This window comes from Humulus lupulus, chromosome 4, assembly GCF_963169125.1.
Source record: "Humulus lupulus chromosome 4, drHumLupu1.1, whole genome shotgun sequence".
NCBI lineage: Eukaryota > Viridiplantae > Streptophyta > Magnoliopsida > Rosales > Cannabaceae > Humulus > Humulus lupulus.
The window spans coordinates 202,533,601-202,561,576 of NC_084796.1; the positions used below are offsets into that span (position 1 = coordinate 202,533,601).

Here is a 27,976-nt window from a genome sequence, read left to right on the forward strand (position 1 = left end):
GTTGCATATAGAGAGGCATAGAGTTGTTATGCAGATCACATGGTTATGTTATGCTGGGAAAGTAATATTGTATTGGTGATTCAAGAGATGAGTTGGATTATGGTGAAAAGAACTCATCAGTGGTGTTGATAAAGTTTGTTATGACTGGCTTTAGGATGATCTAGAATATGGATTGGTTAACCGAATGTGGGGAAATGCAAAATTGCAAGAAAAGGATAGTAACTCTTGGGTTGAGAGTGGAAACCCTTGTGGTAGCAAGCACGATGCATGGATTTGGTATGCTGATGACATTTGTATTTAGAGCTAGAGATCTATTGCATGAGGATGCATGGAACTCTTAGCTAGTGTGGTGGATACCACTTAAGTTGTGCCAGTGGGATTAGGACAGAATGGATTAGTCTGTGAGTTTCTGGATGTGTTTCCAGGGGATTTTCCAGGGTTATTATTTTTATATAAAGAGATAGAATGGTGATTGGATTGGTTTCAGAAATGGAACCAGGTCTAGGGCACTGTATTGAATGACTTCAGTAAAGTTGTAAGACATAAAGGGCTCAATTATTGGGTAAGATGGAATTCTCAAAGAGGATCTTTGATCTGGTTAGTACCAACTGAAGATCAAAGAGAAGAATATGCAAAAGACTGACTATTGTATCAGATAAGGGCACTGGGAGTGCTGAGTATATTTTGAGGATTTGGTTAATGGCAAGATTGCTTTGATGAATCAGATGAACAGAGTATTCAAGGATTATCTAAATTGAATTTGTGATCGTCTTGGACGACGGTATTTTGGTATATTCTCAGTTAGAGATTTGCCAAGGTCAAGAAATGCCTCTGTGGGCAGGAGTTTCCTTGGACGGGCATGATATTATATGTACTTTGTGAAAGAGTTCTGAGTCTTCTTACAAATCAGAATCAGTTAGTAGGTTGTTATGACACCTCCGTGGCAGGGAGAAAGGGATTGCCTATGCATCATGTTGGTTAAAGGATCTGACCAGAACTAGAGTAGAGTTTTTGGTGGGCCAGGTGGCTAGTTTTATGCTTGAGATTATTATCTCAGAGAAGATCAAAAGGAAAGGAATTTAAGTGAACCACAGATGGCAGAATTGAGGGTAGTGTCTTAGCTGGATTAGCTAAGGGTTATGCAGTGTCAGGTATGAATTTATTGAGGTATAAGGATCGGATTTGGGATCCGAAGGACACTGAGATTTATTGGGAGATTCTGGATGAATCTCATATTATCCTATTTTATTCTCTTCATTCAGGCATTATGACAGTGTATCAGAGTTTGAAAGCTTAATATTGATGACCTGGGATGGAGAGGGATATAATAGAATATATGGCAAAGTTCTTAACCTGTTATCAGGTCAAGACAGAGTATCATAAACCAGCAAGGTCATTATAGCCTTTGGATATTCCATAGTGGACATAAGGAAACATTGTGATGAGTTTCGTGGTGGGGCTGCCCATGATAGTGGGTCATCGTGATTTGGATTGAGTCATTATGGACCAGTATTTAAAGTGAGTTCACTTTTATCAGTAAGGACGAATAATACAGCTGATCAGTTTTCAAACCTCTATGTGAAAGAGGTAGTGCGCCTTCATGGAATTTGAGGTCTATCTTATCAGATGAGGAGTCAGTTTTTACTTCCAAGTTTTGAGGAAGGTTACAGAAGGCCATGAGTATATAGATGGAATTTAACACAATTTATTACTCTCAGACTGATGGTAAATCAGAGAGAGAGACAGAGACTTATCCAATTATTATTGGAAGGACATCTTATAAGATGAATGAGATATTATATCTAGATCCTGAGGTAGTTCAGGGGAGCATGGAGGTTTTGAAAAGGGTAGAGCTTGTATGCTCACTTCTCTGAATAAATGGAAAAGTTTTATTGAATTGAAAAGCAGGAACATGGAGTTCCAAGTAAAAGATTGTATCTTCCTTCAAGTATCACCATGGAAAGGGGTGAGTAGATAGAGGCAAGTTGAGCCCTAGATTGATGTGACCATTTGAGTTCTGGATAGGACTGGTCAGGTTTCCTTTGGATGGGCCTTAGTTTTGGCACTATCAGTGGTATACAGTGTATGTTACATTTGTTGGGGTTTTATGCCCTAATTAAAACTCAAATTCTTTGTAATCTCATTTTATTATCAATAAAAGAATAGAAATCATTTTTTGACTTAGTTAATCACTTTGCTCACATGTTTTATTTTCATGATTATTTGTTTAATATAAACTTCTATTAAATCTTAAGCATATAGCTAATCGTATTTATAGTGACGTAATCACAGTGGAATATAAATATGATTATATGTTCAAAATATGTTAGTCCTAAGATTAGTCAGTGCACAGGATTTACACTTACTTGCTAATCTACGATATGATCTACTTACACATCACAGTGTTATGTTCTTTCCAGAACATTAGCAAAGTAGATAAGATCAGATGTATTTGTTACATCGGACAAAACTGATATTGACAATTGATAAGATAAGTAAACATACCATTATTATCTATTCTAGTCATATCATATAGTTGACCATAGGTCAATGCAATATCAATTCTGAGTGGTTAGTATTCTAACTGATTGTATTATTTGAGTTCTTTGACTTAATTGTTACTAGCTTACCCTACGGACTAGCCCATACTTACATCTTAGGAACTCAGTAGTATAATTGAGTGGGAGTGTTAATCATAGATATGAACATCTATAGCTTCTGATGAAGAAGTGAAATGATGGTTTCCTTTTAGTTTGGTTCAAGGTGTTAAATGATAGAGATCTCATTTGAGTAATTAAATTAGTTTACTGAAATATCATTTACAAGGAACTAAGTGTTTTAAGGATAAAATACAATGAGAGATAAAACAGTATTTTAGTCCTATCTCATTGTAGACCGTCTATAGTGGATTGAGTGACAATTATGATTGTAAAGACGGATAATTAATAGCGTATCTATATTTGTTATAGAGCATTCTATGAATTCAAGAGTGCAATTCCGAGTCTATAGTGGAGTCACGAGGAATTAATAAGTTAGTAAATTTATTTGTTAGATTTATGATAACTTATTGGAGCTTGATTTCATAGGCCCATGGTCCCCATTGTACCTTGGATAAAATCATCTAGATAGTCTCAATTAATTGATTTAATTATCAATTAGAATTATCAAAGTTGACTAGGTCAACTTTGGATAGTTTCACAGAGTTATGTAATTTTGAGAAGAAAAGATAAATTAAGGCAGATTTATTAATTAAGATAAATTGGTATCTAAATTAATAAATAAGTTTAAATTAAATTCAAATTATAGATAATTAATTTGATAAATGATTTAAATAATTATTTAATTAATTAAATCAATAGAAAATAATACATGCCTTGATTTTAAGTCCAATGGGCTTATAATCAAATGAGAAATTTCACGGGCCTAAAGCCCATATGATAATTTCGACCTAGGGCTTCATATTGGCTATTATTTTATTGATTTTTTAATTAAAATTAAATGGCCTAATTGAGTCTATAAAAGGAGTGCTTAGAGAGAAGTCAGAAGTTCAGATTTCTGACATGACAGATAAGTTTGACAAGTCACAAGTCAGATTTTCTGATAGGTTTTAGATTCTCTCTAAACAGAAGTCCTTTTCTAAGCCTCTTTGCTATTCTCTCTGTATCTATCTCATGTGTTGAGAATTTCCCACACTAATCTAGGTGATTCTAAGGATACATTGGAAGACTGTGAAGAAATTAAAGGAACGATTCAGTTTCTTGATAATACTTTGCGACAGAAAGGATACAAGAGTTAGAGAAACTGAAGGAAGGACGCTTTCATTTCGCTGCGTATACTGTAAGTATTCTTATCTTTGTTTCTCTTTGAATTTAATTTTAGAAACATGTTCTAGGCTATCTCATATTAATTTTTTTAATATTAGATATACATGAAAATAAATAAAGATCTTGTATAAGTTTTCCTAACAATATTTCCATGTTGAGGACATAAGTTGGAAGGAAACTCATGAGTTAAGTTATGAGAATCTTGAGATTGAGGCTAAGTTAGCCTGTAAGGAATAGCCAGTTCAGATATGAGACAGAAAGAATAAGTTTCTGAGGAACAAAGTTATACCTTGAGTCAAGGTAAGGTTATAGAGACAACGAGGTCGAGGGAGCAACTTGGGAAACAGGAATCAGTTGTGCGGAATTCATATTCCAGGTAGTTTAGATAAATTTCGAAGGCAAAATTTGTAACGTCCTGGATAGCCAAGACCGTTACACTGTGTGTTTATAAAGGTGCAAGACTTGCTAATCAAGTCATTTAGTTAGAAACGTGTTACTGAGACTATAGTTGAACTAGGGTTAAAATTTTTTGGTCACAAAAGTTACACTTCATATATTCAAACATACTTTTACATGGGATCCCAAAAGTAATAACGTTTAAAAAGACAGTTTACAAAATTTGAGGTTAAAAGTACAGCTACTAGCCACTCTAATGGAAAAATAGACATTTAGGCTTTCCTGTCCTGTACCACTCCTCGACCGTGGAGCCGATCAGCCGACTATGTACATTCAGCTCCAAAGCTCTCCAACTCAAGGCTGGTCCACTTTGCTCTTGCCTTTACCTGCACCACGTAGCACCCGTGAGCCAAGCCCATCAAGAAAACACAATAACAGAGCATAATCATCAATCAAACAATCAAATAATTAATACAGTGTAATCATACACTCAACAGTCCAAAACATCCATATAATCAGGCATTCAACATACCAAACTTATCAATTATCATTAACAACCAATTCACATATAACAACCAGGGTCGACGCCCTTAGGTCGCACCCCCTATTTATCCCACTGACTCCGACCAGTTTAAACCGAGCTTAGTGAATATCAAGTTGTCCTCAGCTACCAGTGCCCGAGCCGCGCCCTGTGCGCAAATATTGATTACGGCACTCTTAGATCGTTTATCACATGTCCCATGGCATAATACCATCTATGACATCATACAGATATAGGGAGCTCTTAGTCCCAATACAATCACATAACCGGGTACAGTTTTCTTACCTTTGAATTCCGGTAGCTTTGATCAATGATGACAACCCTTAAGCATGATCCCTTCCAAGCCCTAGCGTACACCTAGTCACGACCATCAATTAGAATCAACACCAAACTTCAATTCCAAAACCTAGCCTTGGGAAGCCCTAATTCCACCAAATGGGGTGGTGAAATCAAACCCCGAGCCCCCCGGGCAAAAACCCTAAGAAATAACCCAAAAACCCCCCTTCTGGAAACAGGGTAGCGCTACAGCTCCATAAGGAGGGCGCTATAGCGCTACAAGCAGAGCAAAAAAGCTCTGAAACAACAGGGCCTAGCGCTGTAGCGCCCAATGACTAGCGCTACAGCGCTAGTCACAGCACAACCAAGCTTCAGACTTTCTTCCTTCGATTTTCCCCGAGCGAAACCTCTCCAAAACTCATCCAAACCTTAACCATATCCCAAAACAAGCCTACCAACATCTATAACACATCCCATAAGACCTAACCATATGAAAATCAACCACATGCACCCCAAGATAAAGAATTCACCATGATTGAGCTTTAAGCTTAAAACTCAGCAGAACAACACAAATTCAGAACTTTGAAGCTAGAACTTCTTACCTTTGATGGAGGATTGACCTAGGTTATCTTCCACACCTCCTCAGCTTTCACTCCTCAAAACCTCAGCCTTAATTCCCTAGAATTCCCATCATAACTCAACTCAAAAATCCATTTCAACATTAAAAACCAGAAACTGAAAAACAACCTTAAAACTTACCTTAATTGGACCGAATTTTAGTAGAACTCCTAGTTTCTCCAAGAACCTCAAGTGCTAAACTTGACCTAATCCTCCTCTGAACCACAGCTCCAAGAATTCACAAGAAATGGTGCAAGAAAATGATAAACCGATAGAGAGAGAAGGGTAAGCCCCAAGTGTTCTATTTTTTCTTCTTTCCCTTTTTCTTTCAGCTTCCCTCAGTTTCTAAACATTCCACTAAGTGTATAAAGGATGAAATAACTCTTATCCCTTATAAACCAAATGACCATAATACCCTCCCATTAAATCTAAGCCCTTTAAACATCCTAAGGACATTTTAGTCATTACTCCCAATTCCAGCTAATTCCTCGAATGTCTCTAGTATTTACCGCTTACTTCCCGACACCTAACTAATCACCAATTATATTCCTAAATATCAAATAAACTCCAATAGATTTCCTAAATTCCCAGAAATACCCCCAGGCTCGCCCCGAGCCGGGTATAAATCCCCGCCGTGACTTTTCCGCTAAACCGCTCACTAGGATCGCCTTGAGTCACAAGCTACAAATACATCCACATAATAATGTGGTCTCAACAATTTATCACAAATATTTACATGTATGCCCTCAATGGACCAAAATTACAAATATACCCTTATAACCTAAACAAGGCCTACATGCATACTAGTACACATAGTCATGCATCACTTTTATCCAATTAGTCATATAAGCATGCATTTAATCATTTAAATCACTCATAATCCAGTTATGCCCTCCCGACACACTAATCAAGGCCCTTAAGCCTTATTAGTAATTTTGGGTCGAAACAACTATCCCCTCCTAATGAGAATTTCGTCCTCGAAATTTACCTGTATAACTCGGGATATTGATCCCGCATCGCTGATTCAAGCTCCCAGGTCGCCTCCTCGACCCTACTATTCCTCCACAACGCTTTAACAAGAGGAATTGTCGTATTGCATAGAAATTTATTCTTCCGATCCAAAATCTGAACTGGTCGTTCCTCATAAGACAGATTTGTCTACAACTCCAGATCTTCATACTTCAACACATGTGTCGTATCTGAGACGTACTTCCAGAGCATAGAAACATGGAATACGTCATGAACTCTCGACAATGACGGTGGCAAAGCTAACCGGTAAGCCACCTGACCGATCCTTTCCAAGATCTCAAAAGGTCCGATGAACCTAGGGCTTACCTTGCCCTTCTTCCAAAACCTCCTCACTCCTCGCAGTGGTGAAAATTGAAGAAACACGTGGTCCCCAACCTAGAATTCCACGTCTCTAAGCTTGAGATCAGTGTAGCTTCTCTGTCTGCTCTGTGAGGCGAGCATCCTAGCTCGGATCTTCTCAATAGCCTCATTTGTCTTCTGAACCATATCCGACCCCAAATACTTCCTCTCACCCATTTCATCCCAATGAATGGGTGATCTACATATCCTCCCATACAGCATCTCATAGGGAGCCACTCCAATCGTCGATTGGTAACTATTGTTATATGAAAATTCAATCAACGGGAGATACTTACTCCATGATCCCTCAAAGTCGATCACACATGCCCTGAGCATATGAGATTAGGAGGCTGGGAGGGCCATAATTGATTTATTATGCCATTGAATGATTATATGCATGTTTATGTGAATTATATTATTATATGATGATAAATGCATGCATATGGGTCCACATTTTATTATAAGGGCATTTTGGTAATTTGGCCCGTTGAGGGCGTAATTGTGTATTTTCATGCATGTGGGTGAATTATAAATAATACCACATTATATGTGGATTTGTTCGAGCCATTCGGCATGAGAGAATCTTTGAGTCTAGTCATAAAGGGATTAGTTTCGGGGCTCGGGGTGAGTCTCAGGGTAATTTGAGGATTAGAACATTGCCGGAAGTTAAAGGGTAATGGGAGATGATTTATTAGCATATGAGAATATTGAGAATAGTGGGAATTGGAGGGTGTTAATTATGATTAAAGAGATAGGCGGGAAATGACAATTTTGCCCTTGGTGGGTGTTAAGGCTTTTATTTAGGCATGAGGGCATTTAGGTCTTTTCACCCTATGCTTATAATTAGCCATTAGAAGGCTGTGGAAGTGAACCAAAATAGAGCATCATCCTTTCCTTCTCTCGTACATCATTTCTCTCCCATTTCTCTTTGGATTTTGAAGCTTCTTTTGAGGAACCAAGCTAGGGAACCAAGCCTTGAGGGTTTTGGGTTATGCACTACTATTGAAGAGGGCCCTCGGCTGAGATTGAGGTGAGTTTTTAACCATGGAATCTCTTGTTCTTGCTCTATTTTCTCATTGAGTTTCAGTTGGGTTTTTTGTTTGAAAGTGGAGTTTCGATGGGATTTTTTGGCAAAGGATACTTGGGTTATGAGGCCTAGGACTTGTGTATATGATATTTGGGTTCATTTGGGGGTTTGAAAGAAGTTTGGAAGCTTTTTTTTCAGGTTGAAAATGGAGGATTTGAAGGAGGGGAAAAACCAGGGTGATCTACCTGGTGCTAGCGCTATAGCTCCCAAAGGGTAGCGCTATAGCGCTAGCCAGGGCAAAATTCCCTTGGTTGTAGCACTGGGGCACTAGGGGGGAAGCGTTGTAGCGTTACCCTATTTACTCTCATGCATGTTTTGGGTGTTTTTAAGGGTTTTTGGCTCGGGGTTTCAATTCCTAAGGCTCGGGATCGAAACTACTCACCGTTTGGGTACAATTCGAGGTCCCGGGAGTGAGGTTTAGGTCAAGACCCTATTATTGTTGATTTCATTAATCGAAGATTGTATTTGGTTATGACTAGGTGACCGCTAAGAGATTAAAGGATTGATCATTTTCAAGGGTCGTTCATTTGTTATTTCTCACTCGAACCAAAGGTAAGAAAACTGCACCCCATATGTGACATGCTTGGTTATTATTGAGGAATGCTGAGTGTTTAAATGTGGACATGGATTGCATATCAAATGCTTAGCAAATCTTGCTTACTTGTGAATGGCACTGACTTACTAGTCAGAATCGGCAATGGTGTCAGAACTAGCTGTGAAGCTGTGAGTTACTAGTCAAGTTCGACAATAGTTTTGAGCACTGGTCGTATGTTACTAACCTAAGAGTCAGGAGCGGCATAAGCGTCATGAACGCAGAGCTGATAAAAGATTAGTTCTAATCAACATCTGCATTGAATGACTCCTCATGAGCATTAATGTCGGACCGACCTCAAGTTCGAGGAAAACTAAAAGCGCTTGTCTAGTCTAAAGGCTAGTTACTTAGAGCCAAAGTTGGAAAGACTAAGGTGACCTACACATCACATGGCTAGGAGGGTATGGGACCTCTGAGATTGAGTTACTAGTCATCTGACCGAGATTGAGTCACTAGTCATCTGACCGAGATTGACTTACTAGTCATCTGATCGAGATTGACTTACTAGTTATCTGAATGAGATTGACATACTAGTCATCTGACCGAGATTGACTTACTAGTCATCTACCTCAGAGTGAGAGACTTACTAGTCATCTACTCAGAGTACAGGACTCCACAAACATTTATTTGCACCTGCTTGCATGCGTGATTAAGGCTATTATTGCTAGGCATGCACATTATGATATGATGACATGTTATTACTGTTCATGAGCATATTGAGTTTTCTTGCTGGGCTTTGGCTCACGGGTTCTATGTGGTGTAGGTAAAGGTAAAAGAAAGCTGGACCATCCTTGAGTTAGAGAGCTTAGGTGACGATGTGTACATATGCGGTTGCTCGACTGCCACGGCCGAGGGTTTAAAGAGGAACTAGGGTTAAATCCTATTTTGCCGCTTAGGTCGGCTGGTTGTAAATATTTTGCTGTAATTAACATTTAAATTATATTTTTGGGATCCCAGTGTATACAGTAAACGTTCTAGTGAAACATTGTATCTTCACCAAAAATTTTAACCCTAAATCGCTAATCATACTTAGTTACACGATTATGGCCAAATGACTCGAATAGCGAGTTTAGCACTATTGAAAATAAACACCGTAACGGTCCCTGGAGTTTAGGGCGTTACACTCGGCTTTGGCTCGGGCTTCCTCTGCTCTGTTCTGGGCTCCTTTGGCCTCCTTTAGACCATCTTCGGCCCAAATACGAGCTTGGTTTTCCTCGTACACTAGGGTCTCCGCCATCGCCATCTTTGAGGTGAATAACGAACTTTGGCGAAGAAAACTAAGAAGGGCCTGAGAAAATTTGTTTATAAGGGTTAGAAAATAAATAGATTACCAAGGAGATTTAAAGAGAACAAAAAATAGACTCACCGAGACTGAGAGCTCCACCGTCTGGTCAATGAGGTGTGTGGGGTTTTCTCCTCTCAAAAATTGCCACACATCGGCATCAAGGTTGTTGCATGCCTGACTAGCCCGAGACAACATATCCGAGCACAAATCGGCTCCTAAGGCCCCTGCCCCTTTCTCCAGGGGGTACTCTCGCATGTGGGATGATGCCACGAACTTATGGACCATGGTCGGGGCACCTGTAGCTTTGAGGGCCGAAGGAGGCATGATTTGTTTGCCTTTGTCTGTGACAGGGATCTGACAGGGAGGAGCTTTCTTCTCTTGGGGAGGGGGCATGGTCTCTGAAGGCTTAGTAGAGGCAGCTACCGAGGTCGTAAGAGTTGTGTCAGGAACCACATTCGTGGGGACCAGAGCCTGGACCTTGGGCTCCGTAGAAGCGGGTTTTGAGGGAGACGAGCCTTCTGCGATCTTCGCTGACTTTGAGACGACCCCTTTCTTCGAGGCTGTGCGACCTCGTTTGGTTCTGCGGGGCTTGGGGGGCTGTCCCAAGAGGCTGTCTAGATCTGACTCCATGTCACCTGAAGAATACAAGGTACTTTGGTCAAGCCAGGAAAGAAAAAAGTCACACATATTTTTACACGTAAAAATGACTAAGTAATAAGAACCTAACAAGAAGACTCACCAGAGCTCCAGGAAATTCCTCTGTCTTCCAATGAGGCTATGGGAGTCCCCTCTCTAAAAGTGGGGGACATCCTTGAAAGGACTCTATAGTCGCTTGTGCCATAATGCACTGCTACCCCATCCCAAACCTCATTTAGACAATACATGGTTTGGTACTTACCTAGCTAGCTATCAAACCTACGAACCCTAAGGTCTACCCACGACCATACTAAGAAATTATTCCTGGGGTCCTCGAATAGGATCATCACGTCAGGCTTGTGCTTAAGTAATGAAGGGTTAAAAGGGGCGAGGTCGATGGGCTCGAAATTTTTGACCCCCACGGTTGCCTCTCGTAGGGAGCTTGGCAGTGGGCATGGGTACGTCCTCCCATCTTGCATATTTGCAATTGTTGGAGTCTTCAGTGGTCTTGCCTTCTCTTATAAGGTTGCACAGCCGGAGCCTGTCCACGTGAAGGAGATAGGAGAGGGATTGTCGACCATACGGAAGCTTGAGGATGGTTTCCCTACGCCCCCTTATGGCTTCTGTAGGCTAAGGACGATGATAGGTGGCTATATAAAAGATTAAAGTAAGTCAGCAGGGCATACAAGTTAAAAGGGAATTTAGCTAAAGAATATGAGGGACTTATGAATTCTCTGAAATGAGTAGAGTCGAGAAGGAGCGAGGTCATTTGTCCAGAAGAAGGAAATTTTAAAGTTCGGGGGGTGGTTTGGTATGTCCTCGAACATGCGCTTCTCTTTTGGGTAACTGGACAGATAGTAGAACCCATCTCCGCCATGGGCTCGGGAAGGGTTGCTTTTGAGGCAGAAGAGATATAAGATCTTGCGTGCTGTGGGCTCCTCCCACTTCATCTCCTTGTATAGCGACTTCAACGCAGACAGCACCCTATACGATTTCGTCTGAAGTTGGAATGAAGCAATGCCGGCATAGTGGAGAAAGCCTCGAAAATAATCCTTTAGGGGCAACAAGGCCCCAGCTCGTAAGTGCTCATGGCTCGAGGCCGCGAGCTTAACCTTCCTATCTGGGTTGTCTTCCCCAGGTGCAAAGAAGCTTTTCTCGTCGGAGCTAGTAGGATGACATACCAAACTTCTGAAGAGTCTCAACCTGTGACAAGAAAGGAGCTCGAAAATTTGTCGAGTTGAGGTGATGGAGCTTTAATAATGTTTGGCCTCGAAGAAAGAACTCTCCGAGACCGAGATGGAAAGTGGTTTGGGAGCTTTAGGTGGTTGGTTAGAAGGACCCTCCATTAAGCTGAATACGAGCTCACCAGGTGGAAAGGCTACGGTAACCTTGAGTTTGGGGTCTAATGGGATAGGCCTAATCTTGGGGTCTAGATTAGGGTAAGCTGCCACTCGAATTCTTTTTCTTTTTCTCTCTTCGACCTCGTCGATCTGACGTCGAAAATGGTCCCGTATATCTTCTTGCTCACACCGCTCCTTGTGCTCGCGGATCATGTTGGGGTTTTATGCCCTAATTAAAACCCAAATTCTTTGTAATCTCATTTTATTATCAATAAAAGAATATAAATCATTTTTTGACTTGGTCAATCACTTTGCTCACATGTTTTATTTTCATGATTATTTGTTTAATATAAACTTCTATTAAATCCCGAGCATATAGCTAATCTTATTTACAGTGACGTAATCACAGTGGAATATAAATATGATTATATGTTCAAAATAAGTTAGTCCTAAGATTAGTCAGTGCACCGGATTTACACTGACTTGCCAATCTATGATATGATCTACTTACACATTACAGTGTTATGTTCTTTCCAGAACATTAGCAAAGTAGATAAGATCGGATGTATTTGTTACATCGGACAGGACCGATATTGACAGTTGATAAGATAAGTAAACATACCGTTATTATCTATTCTAGTTATATCATATAGTTGACCATAGGTCAATTCAATCTCAATTCTGAGTGGTTAGTATTCTAACTAATTGTATTATTTGAGTTCTTTGACTTGTTCGTTACCAGCTTACCCTACGGACTAGCCCATACTTACATCTTGGGAACTCGGTAGTATAATTGAGTGGGAATGTTAATCATAGATATGAACATCTATAGCTTCTGATGAAGAAGTGAAACGATGGTTTCCTTTTAGTTTGGTTCAAGGTGTTAAATGATAGAGATCTCATTTCAGTAATTAAATTAGTTTACTGAAATATCATTTACAAGGAACTAAGTGTTTTAAGGATAAAATACAATGAGGGGTAAAATGGTATTTTAGTCCTATCTCATTGTAGACCGTCTATAGAGGATTGAGTGACAATAATGGTTGTAACAATGGATAATTAATAGCGTATCTATATTTGTTATAGAGCGTTCTATGAATTCAAGAGTGCAATTCCAAGTCTATAGTAGAGTCACGATGAATTAATAAGTTAGTAAATTTATTTGTTAGATTTATGATAACTTATTGGAGCTTGATTTCATAGGCCCATGGTCCCCATTGTACATTGGATAAAATCATCTAGATAGTCTCAATTAATTGATTTAATCATCAATTAGAATTATCAAAGTTGACCAGGTCAATTTTGGATAGTTTCAGAGTTGTGTAATTTTGAGAAGAAAAGAGAAATTATGGCAGATTTATTAATTAAGATAAATTGGTATCTAAATTAATAAATAAGTTTAAATCAAGGTTCAAATTATAAATAATTAATTTGAAAAAGGATTTAAATAATTATTTAATTAATTAAATCAATAGAAAATAATACAGGCCTTGATTTTAAGTCCAATGAGCTTATAATCAAATGGGAAATTTCACGGGCCTATAGCCCATGATAATTTCGACCTAGGGCTTCAAAATGGCTGTTATTTTATTGATTTTTTAATTAAATTAAATGGCCTAATTGAGTCTATAAAAGGAGTGCCTAGAGAGAAGTCAAAACATATGTTTGATAAGTCACAAGTCAGATTTTCTAATAGTTTTAGATTCTCTCTAAACACAAGTCCTTTTTTAAGCCACTTTGTTATTTTCTCTTCTTCTCTCTATATCTATCTCATGTGTTGAGAATTTCCCACACTAGTCTAGGTGGTTCTGAGGATACATTGGAAGATTGTGAAGAAAATAGAAGATCGGTTCAGTTTCTTGATAATACTCTGCGACAGAGAGGATACAAGAGTTAGAGAAACTGAAGGAATGACTCTTTAATTCCGCTGCGTATACTGTAAGTATTCTATTCTTTGTTTCTCTTTGAATTCAATTTTAGAAACATGTTTTAGCCTATCTTGTATTAATTTGTTTAATATTAGATATACATGAAAATAAATAAAGATCCTGTATAAGCTAATCCAACAGATCAATCAATGGTTTCGGGTGAACGACGATTCAGGACTGGGAGTTGGTGGGTGGTAAGGAATTGTAAACTTGGGCCCCCACCGATTCTTAGAGTATTGTGACATCTAACAAAGAAGAAAAAGGTGAGGGCCCATCATATAGAAAATAACAAGGGATTAAAATTTTGATAACTTGAGCTTGAGTACTCGAGATACGAGATTGCCTTAATCGAGACTGAAGGCTCGAAAGGGCGAGATTAACTCAGATGTCATTCCTGAACTATTGTAAAGCTCGGGCGTCGAGAGTGAACCCACGCAAGGGTGGGGCGGTTAATACCAGTTTAAAAGAATCCCGGATTTCCAGGGAAAAAGTTGGCAGTTACCCGAAAAGGCGATGCTTTCGGGATTCGTGCATTTAAACCCTAAACCAAAACCCTATTTCTTAAGCTACATGAAACCCCCCATTACCAGAAAAAAAAACTCCATTTTTACACATTTCTACCCTAAATTTTTCAATCTAAACATGCCAAAATTACTTGGATCAGAAAACTTGCTTAGTACAAGAATAAGGCCTTAGAAATTTGGTAAAAACCAGAAATGGCATCTTTACGGGCAGAAGAAACACGTAAATATATATATATATATCAAAGAGAGATCAGTGCACTTACACAAATTGGTTCATGGAAATGAAGAAATTGTCGACTGAAGTAGATGGAGCAAGAATGATTTCACGAAGCTGAATGTACTGGAGTTGTTATGCTTCTTTGGTTTAGAAAACATGCAAAGAAAGCTCTAGTTCCTTATTCTTTTTATCTCTGGTTCGTGTTTGTTCTGAAAGGTAAGAGTGAATGGGGAAGACAGAGAAAGGGTATATATATATTGTCAAACCAAAGGTCGAATTGATCTGGGTCATTTATTTGGATTAGAAGAAGATCCAAGGGATCATGTTTGATTCCAGATATATGGTGGAAAAAGAATTGGAAGGGACATACACAGAAAAAGAGAGTACTCGAGTATTCTGGGTATTCAATCCTCGAGTGATGTGTGTCTGCACTCGAGTGTGGTAGGTGGCACGATTCCTGAAAGTGAAGTTCGAAAGTTTCCTTCTCATAGGATTCGGACCAACACTTTTGAGGGGGCAAAATGTTACACCCAAATTTCGAAATCATCATAAGTGAGCCTTGAAATGTAGGCTCGTAAAGCATAAGCTCGAAGATAGCAACTTAGGGTTCAACACTTGTATAAATTTGTGTGATTCTTGACTTGTTCTTACTGGCGATCGAGCGCCAGTTCAGAAAACTCGAGCTTAAGCATCAAGCTAGAAAGGATGAACCTTCTCTGATGCATATGGGTGTAATTCGAGCCTTCGTTGCAATGAGGAAGCTGACCAGAATAACGAGCTTGAAGTTGTAGTCGATCTCGGAATAGCGTAAACCTTGCCTTTGAGATTAGCAATGCGTTTTACGCATGACAACTGTTAGGAAATCCCTATTCCTTAGGGATTTATTATTATCTGATATTAAATCTCAATTATCATGGGGTATTATGTAATGAGTGCATTTATTTTTATTTATTTCAAATTTGAATTGCAACTTCCTAAAATAAGGGGAAGATATTTTTCTTAACCAATCTATAAATAGATTGGAAAATTTCATTTGTAGACACACACAATTTGGTACTGAGAACACTCTGCTAAATTGCTTTGTAAAAGCTTTGAGAGAATACCACCAGTCAATAATATTGACTCATGGACTAGACAAATGTTAACTGTTGAACCACGCAAAAATCCCATTGTTCTTCTTTATTTTCTTAAATCGTTGTTTAGTGCTCTTCAGATTTAAGTTGACGAAAAACGACGTCAACACATTCTGGAAAAGACGGTAAATCCCGACCGCAAAGATTGGTCTACATGTCTTTTAGACACTCTTTGGGCATACTGCACTGCTTTCAAATCCCCTCTTGGGATGTCTCCCTATCGGCTTGTCTTTGGAAAAGCCTGACATTTACCTGTCGAGCTCAAGCATAAAGCTTATTGGGATATCAAAGCCCTCGACTTTGATCTAAATGTTTCAGGTATCAATCACAAACTCCAATTGTCCAAAATTGAGGAGTTGAGAAACAATGCATATGACAATTCTAGGATTTATAAAGCAAAATTGAAAATCTCTTACGATAAACAGATCCTGCGAAAACACTTTGAGCCAAATCAGAAAGTGCATCTGTATGATTCTCGTTTGCACTTGCACCCCGATAAACTGAGATCGCGATGGACTGGTCCATTTGTAGTGAAGCAAGTATTTCCCAACGATTCTGTTGAGGTCGGGGACCCGACAGATGGGAGAATTTTTTGAGTTAATGGCCAAATACTGAAGCATTACATTGAGAGTGTGAGTCATGTTGAAGAGGTTCTTCTTAAGAACCCAATTTATACACTCAGTTTTCTGAATGGTTTGTTTGTTTTATTTTTTTTATTTATTATTTTTTTGTATTTCTTTTTGTGTGTTTTTCGTTTTTGTCTTTTGTTTGTTTTGGGGTATTGTTATCAGGTTCTTTCTGCTCTCACCTCATGGACATGGTCATCATCCAGGTGTTCTATTTCCCTATCTTTTTCATTGAGTATTCATTTTGACATTGAGGACACTGTCTGGGTTTTGGTTGGGGGTGGTGAGCATTCATTTGGAAAATCTTATTGTCTTGTTGGATTTTTAAGTCAAATTTTCTCAAAATTATCAAAGCATGAATAAAACTTGTTAGTTTGAGTAAGTTTTTACTATGTTTAGCTATTAAGAAGTGATCTCCAGAGTTCTTTGTGCACTTTCCAAACATGTGGTAACACAAATAGTTGAGAGAAATTTCAAGTTTAAAGTTTTTCATTTCTTGGTGAGTTGTGAGAGTTGAGAAAACATCTTTTTGAACTTTTATTGATCATTTGTGTTGGTAAAGTCACATCTTTGGAGTTTAAAACATGACATTTACTAGATGGATGTTTTTCATATAAGAATGAGTCTTTGTAATAAAGTTTAAACTTGTGTTCTATTTATTTTATTTTATTTGTAATTTCCTTTTATTTTTGTGTTGCCTCATGTCAAGAAAAAAAAGAAGAAAAAGGAAAAAAAATAAAAAAAAGGAAAAAAAAACATAGTACAAAAAAATGAAAAATGAAAAAAAAAAAAAGAGAACAAGAGCAACACTTTCATTTATTATTTTGTAGTTGTTGAAAAAAAAAATCTTTCTATTATTATTTTTTGTTTTGTGTAATTGTATTAAAAAAAATATTATTAATAGGTTCCTATTCTTATTTATCATCTCTAGTTAGTTTTCATTTTATTCTTTGAGTTTTCTCATGTAAATCCCAAAGATTGTTTGTCAATTGAATTCCAATAATTCGATATGGCTATCTTGTGATCAATACTTGTTCAAATTTCTTGTCCTAAAAAGTTTATCTTTTCTCATTTGAGTGTAAACTGTTACATTTCCAACTCCAAGAATGTTATCATTTCCATAAAATACTTTCAATGCCCGTGAGGAATTTGGAGTTGAGACCTTTATACTTTTGAGATTTTTCGATATTATTTGTGTTATGACTTGCGATAAAAAATGAATGTGGTTTGGTGTACACACACGCAACTCTGGAATTGCAACTAGAGTAGCTTCGATAGTAATCTCTGACTTATTGCTGATACTTTGAAAATGCTTAGATGATTTTGCTTAGTTTAACTTAATAATTTTCTTTTTCGCTTGAATTGTTAGGGACAATCAATAATCTAGTTGGGGGTTGTGATTAGTGCCCAAAAATACACATTTATTGATTTTAATAGTCAAAATAAATTAAGTTTTAATTAATATTTTTTATGGAATTAATATGATTTAATTTATAAATGAAAATATTTAATTTTAATTTAGTTTGTTTTATTTTGTAGGATTTAATTGATATTTTTGGCACTTGGAAACAAAGAAAGAAGAAAGAAATAAATAACATTGAAGAAAGAAAGGAAATGTGGCATTTTTGAAAGGAGAAAGCCCAAATCGCAGCCCAGGCCCGTATCATCCTTTTGCTTTCCAGCTGCCATGTGTCATCCTTGCACCTCGCCACACGTCTCCAAGATGCCCAGTTGCTGCCTTCAGCGCGCGCCACGCACCACGTGTCCGCCTCTCTCCAGCATCCCAGCGACCCGACCGTGACCCGCGAGCCCCCATCCTGACCTGGTCAAAGTTTGGTCTTTTCTTCAGCTCCAGTCGTGACAAGTGGCACCTCCCCACTGGTCCAACCCTTGCCTTTATCTCCAGCAGCTCCACGTGGCCTCCTCTGATTGGCTGCGATTGGTCAATGCCATCAGCCCATTTTCTTGTGCATTTTGGGCCATGAACCTTCGATTTTAATCTTTAAAGCTCACATTTTGTATTAATTTAGAAAAATGTGTATGGTGACCATTCACTAAAATAGCTAAGTTAATATTAATAATAATATTTGTTTTTTCAAAATCATATTTTATCATTAATATTTCAGATTTATTTTGTAAACCCCATTTGTAGTTTAATTTCCTTATAGTCCTCTTTTCTTCTTCTATAAATAGGGACTCCTCTTTCACATTTGATATGTAATTTTGGGAGTAAAGAAACTATAGCAAAATTTCTACTCACTTTCTTCTCATACTTTCTTCTTAGAATTTTGTGAGAATGATGAGCATAATGGCCTAATCTTCCTAGAAAGGTTAGGGATGATTCCATATGTTAGTGATGTTATTTTGCTACTTTGATTTACTATGTTCTTAATATAATGCATTTGAGTTGTTTATGTTCTTTCAACCTCATCTTCGTTTTGTTATCTTTATTTACTTGTGATAATAATATATAGGATTAGTCTTGCTCTTTCTATCTGTTTTTAATTAGTAAAAGTAATATTGATACATAATTTTATGTCTAATCTTCTATTACATTGTTGCCCTTGGGTATTTTGTCATTTTAAGATTTTTCATAAGATTAGCATTGTGCTCCTAAAGTAAATAACTTTATAACTCAAATGGACTTTTGATAGAAAAGAATATGGATTTTAATGTTAGATTTTCCAAGTAAATGTTGGGATGTGAACTATTTACTTGTATAGTTTTGTAAATCAAGTAACTAAACAAGCATATGTATGATTCTTGAAACCTTTCTACTTTTCAACTCTTGAGTACTTCTTATTTTTATTTCACTTGTCTCATTTTATTATTTCACCAAAAAGACAACAAAAATATCTCAAATCTATTTTCATTTCCATTTCTAATTATTTCATGTTACTAACTTTTGGTGTTATTTTTCTGCTTATCTTTTGGTTTTAGGTTACCTTCTTGTGGATCGACCGCCCGACTGTTACTACAACTACAACTACAACTAAGTAGTTGTCACATTTTGGCCATTAAACAATAGGATTGAATTGTATGTAATGATTAAATCGATGGATGCTTTTTATATTTAAAAATTACTCCATAAATAAATGTATATAATTATAAGAGTGCAATCTCATATTTTTAGTGGAATAATAATGAGATTAATAAATAAATGTTATTATATTAAAGAGTTTTAATTAATAATATTTATTATTGGAGCTTGAAATTATAGGTCCATAGGTCCCCGAGATTCCTCTATCAATATTATTCAAGGTAACATTGAAACTGGGAAAATTCAGATAATGGACATAATTGTAAGAAATTTGTTCTTCAGGATCAAATATGTAAATGAGATAAATTAATTAGTTAATATATTAATTTTTTTTAATTTTAAAAATTAATTATTTAAATATAATTACAATTTCAAAAAATATCATTTAAATAATTAGAATAATTAATTAATTTTATTTATTGAATTAATTTGAAATTTATTCATTAATTGATCTGATAAGATTAATTATGAGGTTTAGATATTTTTTAATAAATAATAAATAAATAATTTTTTTTAGGACACGTGCCTTGAAAATAGCATGTGTTACACACCAATCACAGTGCTTGCACTGTGACCGGCGTGTAATAGAGTCCAAGACTGGGTCTTGGATATTTTTATTTATTTATATAATTACTTAAAAAATTGTTTTATAATTTGAATTTTGAATTTATACTTATTTTATAAAACTATCTAATAGAAAATTGTTTTGATCAAGAAGAAGATAATTCAAGATTATTCCAGAGTATTCTAAGTCTTTCACGGAGAGAAAAATTAAATTGTATTATTTTTTTCTATCCCTGAAAATTGTCTCAGACCTGAAAATTCTAAGATTTCATGTGTTGAGAATATATTGTGAATCACAAAAATTCCTACCATAACTCTACGTGTCCACTCACGTCTTGAGGTGTAGAGATACATCTTGGAAGATCTTAGTCTGAGTATTTTGGAGGCTGCTTAGGATTTGATGTTTGTTGGAGATACAAAATGATAGCAAGGAATCTTGATAGTTCTACAACTGGTAAATTCCTTATCTTTTTCTGTCATTGATTATGTAAATTCCGATTATTTAAAATTTGTTTAAATATTTTTTTCAAATCCCTAGACCCACCACCTTGTGCATTTCGCTGCTCACATGGTAAACCAGTTACCAACATTTTAAATCCCACAGGGAATGGTGTGCTCGAAATGTGTGGGGCGAACGGTTTGAGCTCCTCGTTCGAATCATAAGTTTTAACCTTATTTTTCTCTTCTTGGAGGAGCCTAAACTCTTCTTCGAGACGATTAATCTGATCCTGAACAGGATCATTGAGTGGAGCAATTTGTACCATTCGGGGTTGGTTTTTGTTCTGTGGAACTCCAACTCCCTGTTGCAATATCGAGTTATAATTATTCTCGTATTCTTGCGATATGGCATCTCCTCGTTGAGCATTCAGGTGTGGCCTCAAGTCCAGGTTATGCTGGTTGAATTGCCCCTGTTTCTGGTTCAAATGTTCTCGAAGGTTGGGACCATTGTTCAAGTAGTTTCCGTAATAGCAAGGTTCAGTGTTGTACACGCTAACCAACCTACTCATATCCTGACTATTGGTTTGATAACTTTCTTCAGCGAAACTTACAGTCCACTGTTGCTGATGCCAAGAATTGTTCCGAGGTGGATTCTCGACATAAATCCTAGTTCTTGTGGCTCGAGACCTAGACATATGATTGGTTTTTTGTTGCTGAGGTTGTCTTGCTTGTCTAGCTTCGCGGTTCGCTCCTTAGGGAGCATTGTTGCTGAACTTCTGTCTTTATCTAGCTCCAAGATTCCTAGGTAAACTGGCACTTCTCGCACTTCGAGCATGCCTTTGTGGTATTTCATCACCAGCTCTCTGTTCTTCTTGGGTTGGCCCCCTATTCGGAGGGATATCTTGAGCCAGAGAAAGGTGCCTTATAAGAGAGGGAGGGTGCCGAATAGGCGACGGCGGAGGCCTTTCATTGTTCCGAGCAGGTTGTGGGTTATTATTTTGAGTTGATCCCAAAGTAGCTCGGTTATTTCCAGTGTCTACTTGAGCCTCACTGGTTTGGCTGGTAGTCTTGTGGTATTTTGAGAAGGGTTCTGTTATCCAAAAAACTGGTACGAATGACGTGGCAAATGATTCTCGGACACGTGGCTGACACTTGGCGGAACTCTGCTAGGGTATCGACCAAAAGAAAAATTACAAGCAGCAGGCAGCCGAAACTTACCTGCGACCAGTATGGTCGCAGGTTCCGCATGCTTCATGATATTTTTATAAAGATCTTTGTAAATCCCGAAATTAACTCCCACAATTTCCTGAGTATCCGATTATTTAGGAAAGAATATTTGTAACAAATTCATGTAATCCCCCTTGAGCCTATAAATAGAGAAAGATAGCTCAAGGAAGGGACTTTTTGGCTTTCGAATCATTTGAGATTAAAGTGATTCTATTTGAGATATTTTCTTGTTCTTCAGAGGTTGGTGAAACTCATTGAACCCTAGTTCTTTGATCACTCCTTTGGATCTTATATCAATAACAATCTAAGTGGACGTAGGTTATTACCAGATCCTGGGACCGAACCACTATAAAATCTTGTGTCCTTATTATTTTCGTCATCACATTCTTTTCAACGTAATCTTCCACGTCAAGCGTATTTTGACTCCGTGTCAGTTGGCCAAAATCTGGGTCAACAGGTTCCTTTGTTGATTTGCCCTAGCGTTGTTTGTGGCAATTCTTCCTGCTTGTGCCTGGCGAGCTCTCCCCTCCACCATTTGGGCTGTGGTACTTCCACTTGGGCATCCCTATGCTCTCGTAGGGCATGTCTCGACCGTAGCAGCTCATATAGCCATTTCTTCACTTCGTCAGTTTGCTTCAACGAGTTGTTCCTTAAGTCGGCAGTTTTCGAGCTCCACCATAGGAACATATCTCATCGGGTCGTGGTAGTCTTTTTGGGGTTATTGTGAAGATTGTCTCGGATCCCATATCTCATCGGGTCGTAGTAGTCTTTTTGGGGTTATTATGAAGATTGTCTCGGATCCCATGGGTTTGTTGAAGAACTTCCCTCGTCGTTCCCTGAACCTTCATTTATTGGCCGCTTGTCGGTTCGTCGAGGGTGTTCCTCTATTCGAGGCATTGTTTCGAGTCCTTCGAGTATACCAGGAAGAAGGTTTCCACTTCCAGGGATTGGAATGTTTCTAGTGTGGGCAGCCATTGCAAAAACAAATAAAACATTTTGGGGAGGAAAGCTTGAATCGTTTAATGCTCTCAATGAAAGCACCAAACTGCTGACGTAGTTTTTTGTCAACTAAAAATGAAAGAAAATTAAATGATTAAAAAAGAAAAACACAATATTATTTTACGTAGTTTAGTAGTTAAAATCTACCTACATTCACGAGTCACTCTTATTGAGAATTATGAGTTCTAGACAAGAAGTGAGCGTAAAAATAAATGAATATATCCAATCTATTTATAGAACTGTCATCTTATTCTCTTCCCACAATTTGAGGGGAAAGTTACCAAATATACTTATTCAAATTTAAATTACAAAAGCACTTTATTTCAACATAAATATCTAGCTAGTTTCCTATAAAGATGGAACCGTTCATTAAGTGTTGACATCCATTATTCTAAGGCTTTTAACTAGCTTTCGAGGTAAGACCTTAGTTCTAGCTGAAATGATGAATTACTTCAAAGCCAATTCCTTTATCTTTGCTCATTAAACCCCCCACCATTGTTCCATGCTAATACAACATCTTATTAAATACGTTGTAAATAATAACTTAATTTTCGAGCTCATTATTTATCTATTCAAGCTAATATTACTTGCCTCAAAAATTGAATATAAGACAAATAAACTCAGGCTATTCCATAAAAGAATGACTAGGTCTAGGAAATAGTTTTCTAAAAGCTTATTTTATAATTATAAGTTTTTATTTGTATTTATAGGGAAAGTTTTTTCTTTCATTTGATATGCGAAGACGAGTAATGAAACATGATATTATAATTCTGTTCAGTATAGCATAGAAGAAAAATTCGACAAGAGGAAGAAAGACTGAAACATAAAAACTACTTATAATGCCAAGGAGTTTTTACAACAGGTTGACGATCAACTATTGATAAACTTGAGGAAAATAGTAAATGGCAATAAGTATTCAATTCAAGGAAGCTCCTCAATCATTGCTAATAGTTTTTATTGCCAATTTTTCCACCACTTTCTTTTCTTTTTAAACTCGTCCGAGGGAGTATCTGGAGAAAGTCAAAGCATAGAAACTTGCTCATAAGTCAAATATTCAATATATCCATAAAAAAAGAAAAAAAATATCTAAACATGCATGTAAAAGATAAACCCAACCAATTACCTTGTTGAGGATAAATTGAGTTGTAATGTACCTCAGCCCAAAAGCTCAAATAAATCACTGCAAATGTGAGACACATTGATTTACATATTATCTTTTTGATATCCTACACATGGGTAATAATGATTTGATCCCAAAAATCTGATTACATCCAATATAAAAATAAAAATATATTTGTTGATAATCAGCTTTCCAAAACACCCATTGAACAGATCCATACATAGAATTTCAGTGAACTACAAACCACTTGAACATAAAAATCAAGATTAGGAATACATACCACGTTTTGGAGTCTGAAATTTGGGAAGAATCTCTATGAATTTAGTATCTTTGAAAGATGCCATGACAATAATTTTCACACCATACTGAAAAGAGTGTATTGACATGAATTAGCCATTAATGAAAAACAAATTAACATCTCTTCAAGCAAGAAGACCAAATCATGCATTAAGACAAAGCTTTTGTACCGCATCAGCAGCTGCTTGCAATGTGACATGATCACCCCACTCACCGCTCCTGATTTCATACAGATTGGCAGCTATTTAGTGAAAAAAAAAGAGACCATATACAGCTTAATAATAATAATAATAAATAAATAAATAAAATAAAATAACCAAGAAAAATGAAGGTCAGTTGATACTTGGACATCTTCTCCAAATAGTCGTCGTATGCCATAGGAACATATCCCTCATAAATCTCTGAATGGGACTTAAGCTGGTCAGGATCAAACATAAAAGAAAGTTTGGATTAGAACACACAGAAATTCAGGAAATGTGTCACATTGGTTAACAAATAAAAAGCTTATTTCTGAGATTTGAACCTGATTTACAACTTGACGTCTCACATTCTTGTGATTATCAGGTGTGTCATACAATTGATCAGACAGTGCACGAAACTGGAAGGAAAAGTATATTGAATTATGAATTGGAAAATCTAAAGTCAATGCAAATGGATATTAAATAAAAAATCATAGATGCAAAGGAGAAAAGGCTAACCTGACAGTTGCCATCTCCTTGGACTTTATGCTCAATAAATCCAAATGATTGCAGTCTATAGACATGGAAAACAATTATTTCACAATTTGAATTACACATCAAACTAAATCTAGAAAAATAATTAAGAATCTCCTATTAAAAAATCATATTGAGTAGTAATGAAAACAGAAAATACTATAGGAATTGTGTATTTACTTTATATAACAAATTTACAATGAGAATCTCCTATTAAAAAATCATATTGAGTAGTAATGAAAACAGAAAATACTATAGGAATCGTGTATTTACTTTATATAACAAATTTACAATGAGCACGCTTCAGAATATCAATTCGATTACTTGTAGAAAATGTAAATACTACTATCCCGTTCACATATAACTTGAGCTTGCACCCTGGAGAGGAAAAAATGGATACTACCTGTCCAGTAGTCTCTGATGATCTGAAGTTGCTTCATCAATTGAAGGAATTTCTCCATTAATCCTAGGAACATGCTGTGCAAACTAGATGAAAAAGAAGAACCTTTAAATGCTAAGCATAAAGATTTCACATAAGCAAGATAGCAGAGACACTATAATTAACATTGAAATTCACAATTCTAGTACATATTCACTACAATTGAATTGACAAAGCATTTCATGTCTAGTCCCAAACAGTTGGTTCTTGAGTTCTGCCTTCAGAAAATTAATTTATGAGACACCAACAATATATAACAACACTTTTCCAACTGGTTAATACTAATAATAATTTCTTAAAAAATACATTCAAAATGAAATCGTTTAAACCTCCCCATGGGAGAAAAAAAATCCAAAGATAGGGCATGAATGAAACTTAGAATCCATATTTTTAGTGGCTACACAGATCAGGACCAATGAAATTCAGTCAACTTTACATGAAGTACACTTACAGGAACAGTGATCTGATCCAAATTCCAGTTGGCCCCATCATCAAGTGAATATTCATCTAGCTCGGAAGAGCGCACATACTCTTCTTGACCACTTGAGCTAGAAGAAGTAGAAGGCACCAAACTATTGGATTCTTCCTGGCCACAATCATTGCCTGCAAAATGAAAGAAATATTATCAGGTTTACAACCATAGATAAGTTGATGACAATGGATTGTATTAACGAATTCATTGCAATTTTTCTAATAATAATACCTGAAGAATAATTCCTTGGTGGACTTTGCCAAGTATGGACAGGAGCTAGTGAATGATTTTCTCCTACATGTGAGTATCCAGAGGATTCTTCCATATCTAGCCGTGAAAATTCTTCTTGAAGTGCATGTGCAATGATTTCATCATTTTCGACATTGTTAGACTCTGTATCATAATACTGTTTGTGGTAGATGTCATCAGAATGATTTTGTATCATGCCATCACGGTAGTAGGCATAACTTTTAGCTAGATCTTCATCATAACTAAATAGCCGATAACAAGACTGTAAAAAATCTGATTGCTCGTAAATAGCCATCTCTTGTATGATATTATTTGCAACAAAAACCAGCTGTTCAAAAAAGTTCTTAAATGTCATAAATCAAGAAAATTTGAAGACTAAAGTCATAATTAGCAATCACAAGTCAAGTTAGCAGTAAAAGAACAGAGTGACAATGTTTATCATTGAGCTAACAAATTACCAAATACTAAATGGGACCTTAACCTTGTATAAAAAGCAGTTTGACTTAAAGAAGAGTACTTTGTAGCATGAAATACTCACTGAAATTTAATAAAAAAAACATTTAAAATTTTTAAAGCATGCATGCAAACGTAAACTACTTCAGTTCAATTTAATTTAGAGATTTAATAAACACAAAAATTCTACGGTTGAACTAAAAACCTGTTTTTCTACTTATATGTATTAAAATTTTCAGTGGTCAACAAGTGCCTCAGTCCACAGAAAAATAATTTATATATGTATATCATAGATCAATACTGGTCTACTATAGCTGATGAAAGCTGGAAAAGCTTGACCAGACAAACAAATAAAGAATGCTGAATTCCTGAGAAAGATCCCTTTCTTAGACAAAATCAAATTTATTAAGCTTTTTAAATCAGTTTCCATCATTAAGACACTTTAGAAAAATAAATAAACATATATATATATATTTATATATTCTGCCTAAAAAGGTGCCTAAGAATATAGCAAAATAAAATTTAATATAATCAAGCAGTATAATGATAGGGTGTTCCTCCCCAACTTCAAAACTAAACCGTCCTCAATAAAACAGGTCCTAACTACTCCAGGTTTACTTTTATCAAAGTAATATATGAATAAAGGAAATAAGATTATAGCTTCAATTGAAGAAAAAGCAATACTTACCACTAGAACAGGAAAAGCACCGCAGAAGCTAAGAAAACTTAATCCATTCTCTATGTGTTAAATTTGATTATGAATATTTACATATACTCAGTCGATCGATCTCAAAGCAGAAAAATCCAATTTTGCAAGTAATAAATGGACTGTAATCAACCAATAAAATTCCTTACCAACCCATTGAAACTTTGATTAAATATGGGGAAAGTAAGCCAAACCCAACAAATAATTCCACATAATTTTCATTACCCAGAATAATAATTCAACAATATACCAATCGGAAAAGTAAAAAAAAATGAAAAAGTCCAAGAAGAACAACTCACTCAATCAGCTGAGAGAGTTTCAGAGCCAATACATTCCAAAAAGGCTCTCAAACCTTTGGTTGAAAGTTTTAGGTGAGAAAGATTATCACAAAGCACAGTATACCAGTACTTATTTATGTATATATATATATTTATATATAGTTCCCAAAAAAAAAATGGTGTGGATGAAGATGGAGTATTGAAAAAAAATGAAGCCGAAAATGGGAATAGGCGCACTTTCAGTACTCTTTATATACAGTTCTGGAATAAAGATCGAACAAGTTTACAGGAGAGGGCTTTACTGTACGGACAATTGGATGGTTCTGATTGTTTTCAATTGGCGGTGATTTATGCTCCCATTGATTCAATTTTATTTTATTTTATTTTTTTAAAATTACAATAATAATTACAATCTGAAAATTTTGGTAAAGAAAAGAAGCCAGTATATCTATCCCTATCTCGCAATTAATTTAATTTAATGAGGAAGTGATCCAACGGTTGAGATTACATCGAGTTTTACCGAGTTGAATTTTGACGGTTGAGATTGAAAGTTTCGGTATAAAATGGCTGCCTTTCGAGTTTTTTTTTTC

The 27,976-nt window shown here is 36.4% G+C and overlaps 2 protein-coding genes across 3 annotated transcripts in view; both read right to left on the bottom strand.

Annotated features, from left to right (window-relative positions):
- LOC133832808 (alpha,alpha-trehalose-phosphate synthase [UDP-forming] 1-like) overlaps positions 1-21,128 on the bottom strand; it is a 41,861-nt gene extending 20,733 nt beyond the window's left edge. Inside the window, exon 1 of the mRNA XM_062263102.1 lies at positions 20,540-21,128. Coding sequence (XP_062119086.1) covers positions 20,540-21,128 — 589 coding nt within the window. The remainder of the gene's footprint in view (positions 1-20,539) is intronic.
- A 2,278-nt stretch (positions 21,129-23,406) lies between these two features.
- On the bottom strand, positions 23,407-27,616 carry LOC133831118 (OVARIAN TUMOR DOMAIN-containing deubiquitinating enzyme 12-like). Of its 2 annotated transcripts, XM_062261285.1 has the most exons (12): positions 27,408-27,616; positions 27,091-27,230; positions 25,932-26,277; positions 25,680-25,831; positions 25,193-25,275; positions 24,775-24,829; positions 24,600-24,674; positions 24,420-24,493; positions 24,247-24,295; positions 24,060-24,144; positions 23,783-23,839; positions 23,407-23,669 (listed from the first exon to the last, which is right to left on the bottom strand). In XM_062261285.1, exons 3-12 carry the CDS (start codon positions 26,242-26,244, stop codon positions 23,614-23,616), a joined length of 999 nt encoding a protein of 332 aa, XP_062117269.1. In that variant the 5' UTR covers positions 26,245-26,277; positions 27,091-27,230; positions 27,408-27,616; the 3' UTR covers positions 23,407-23,613. The 2 variants fall into 2 exon arrangements, with proteins under 2 accessions (XP_062117269.1, XP_062117268.1); XM_062261284.1 differs by lacking the exon at positions 27,091-27,230 and having other exon boundaries at positions 27,408-27,614.
- Positions 27,617-27,976: the final 360 nt, after the last annotated feature.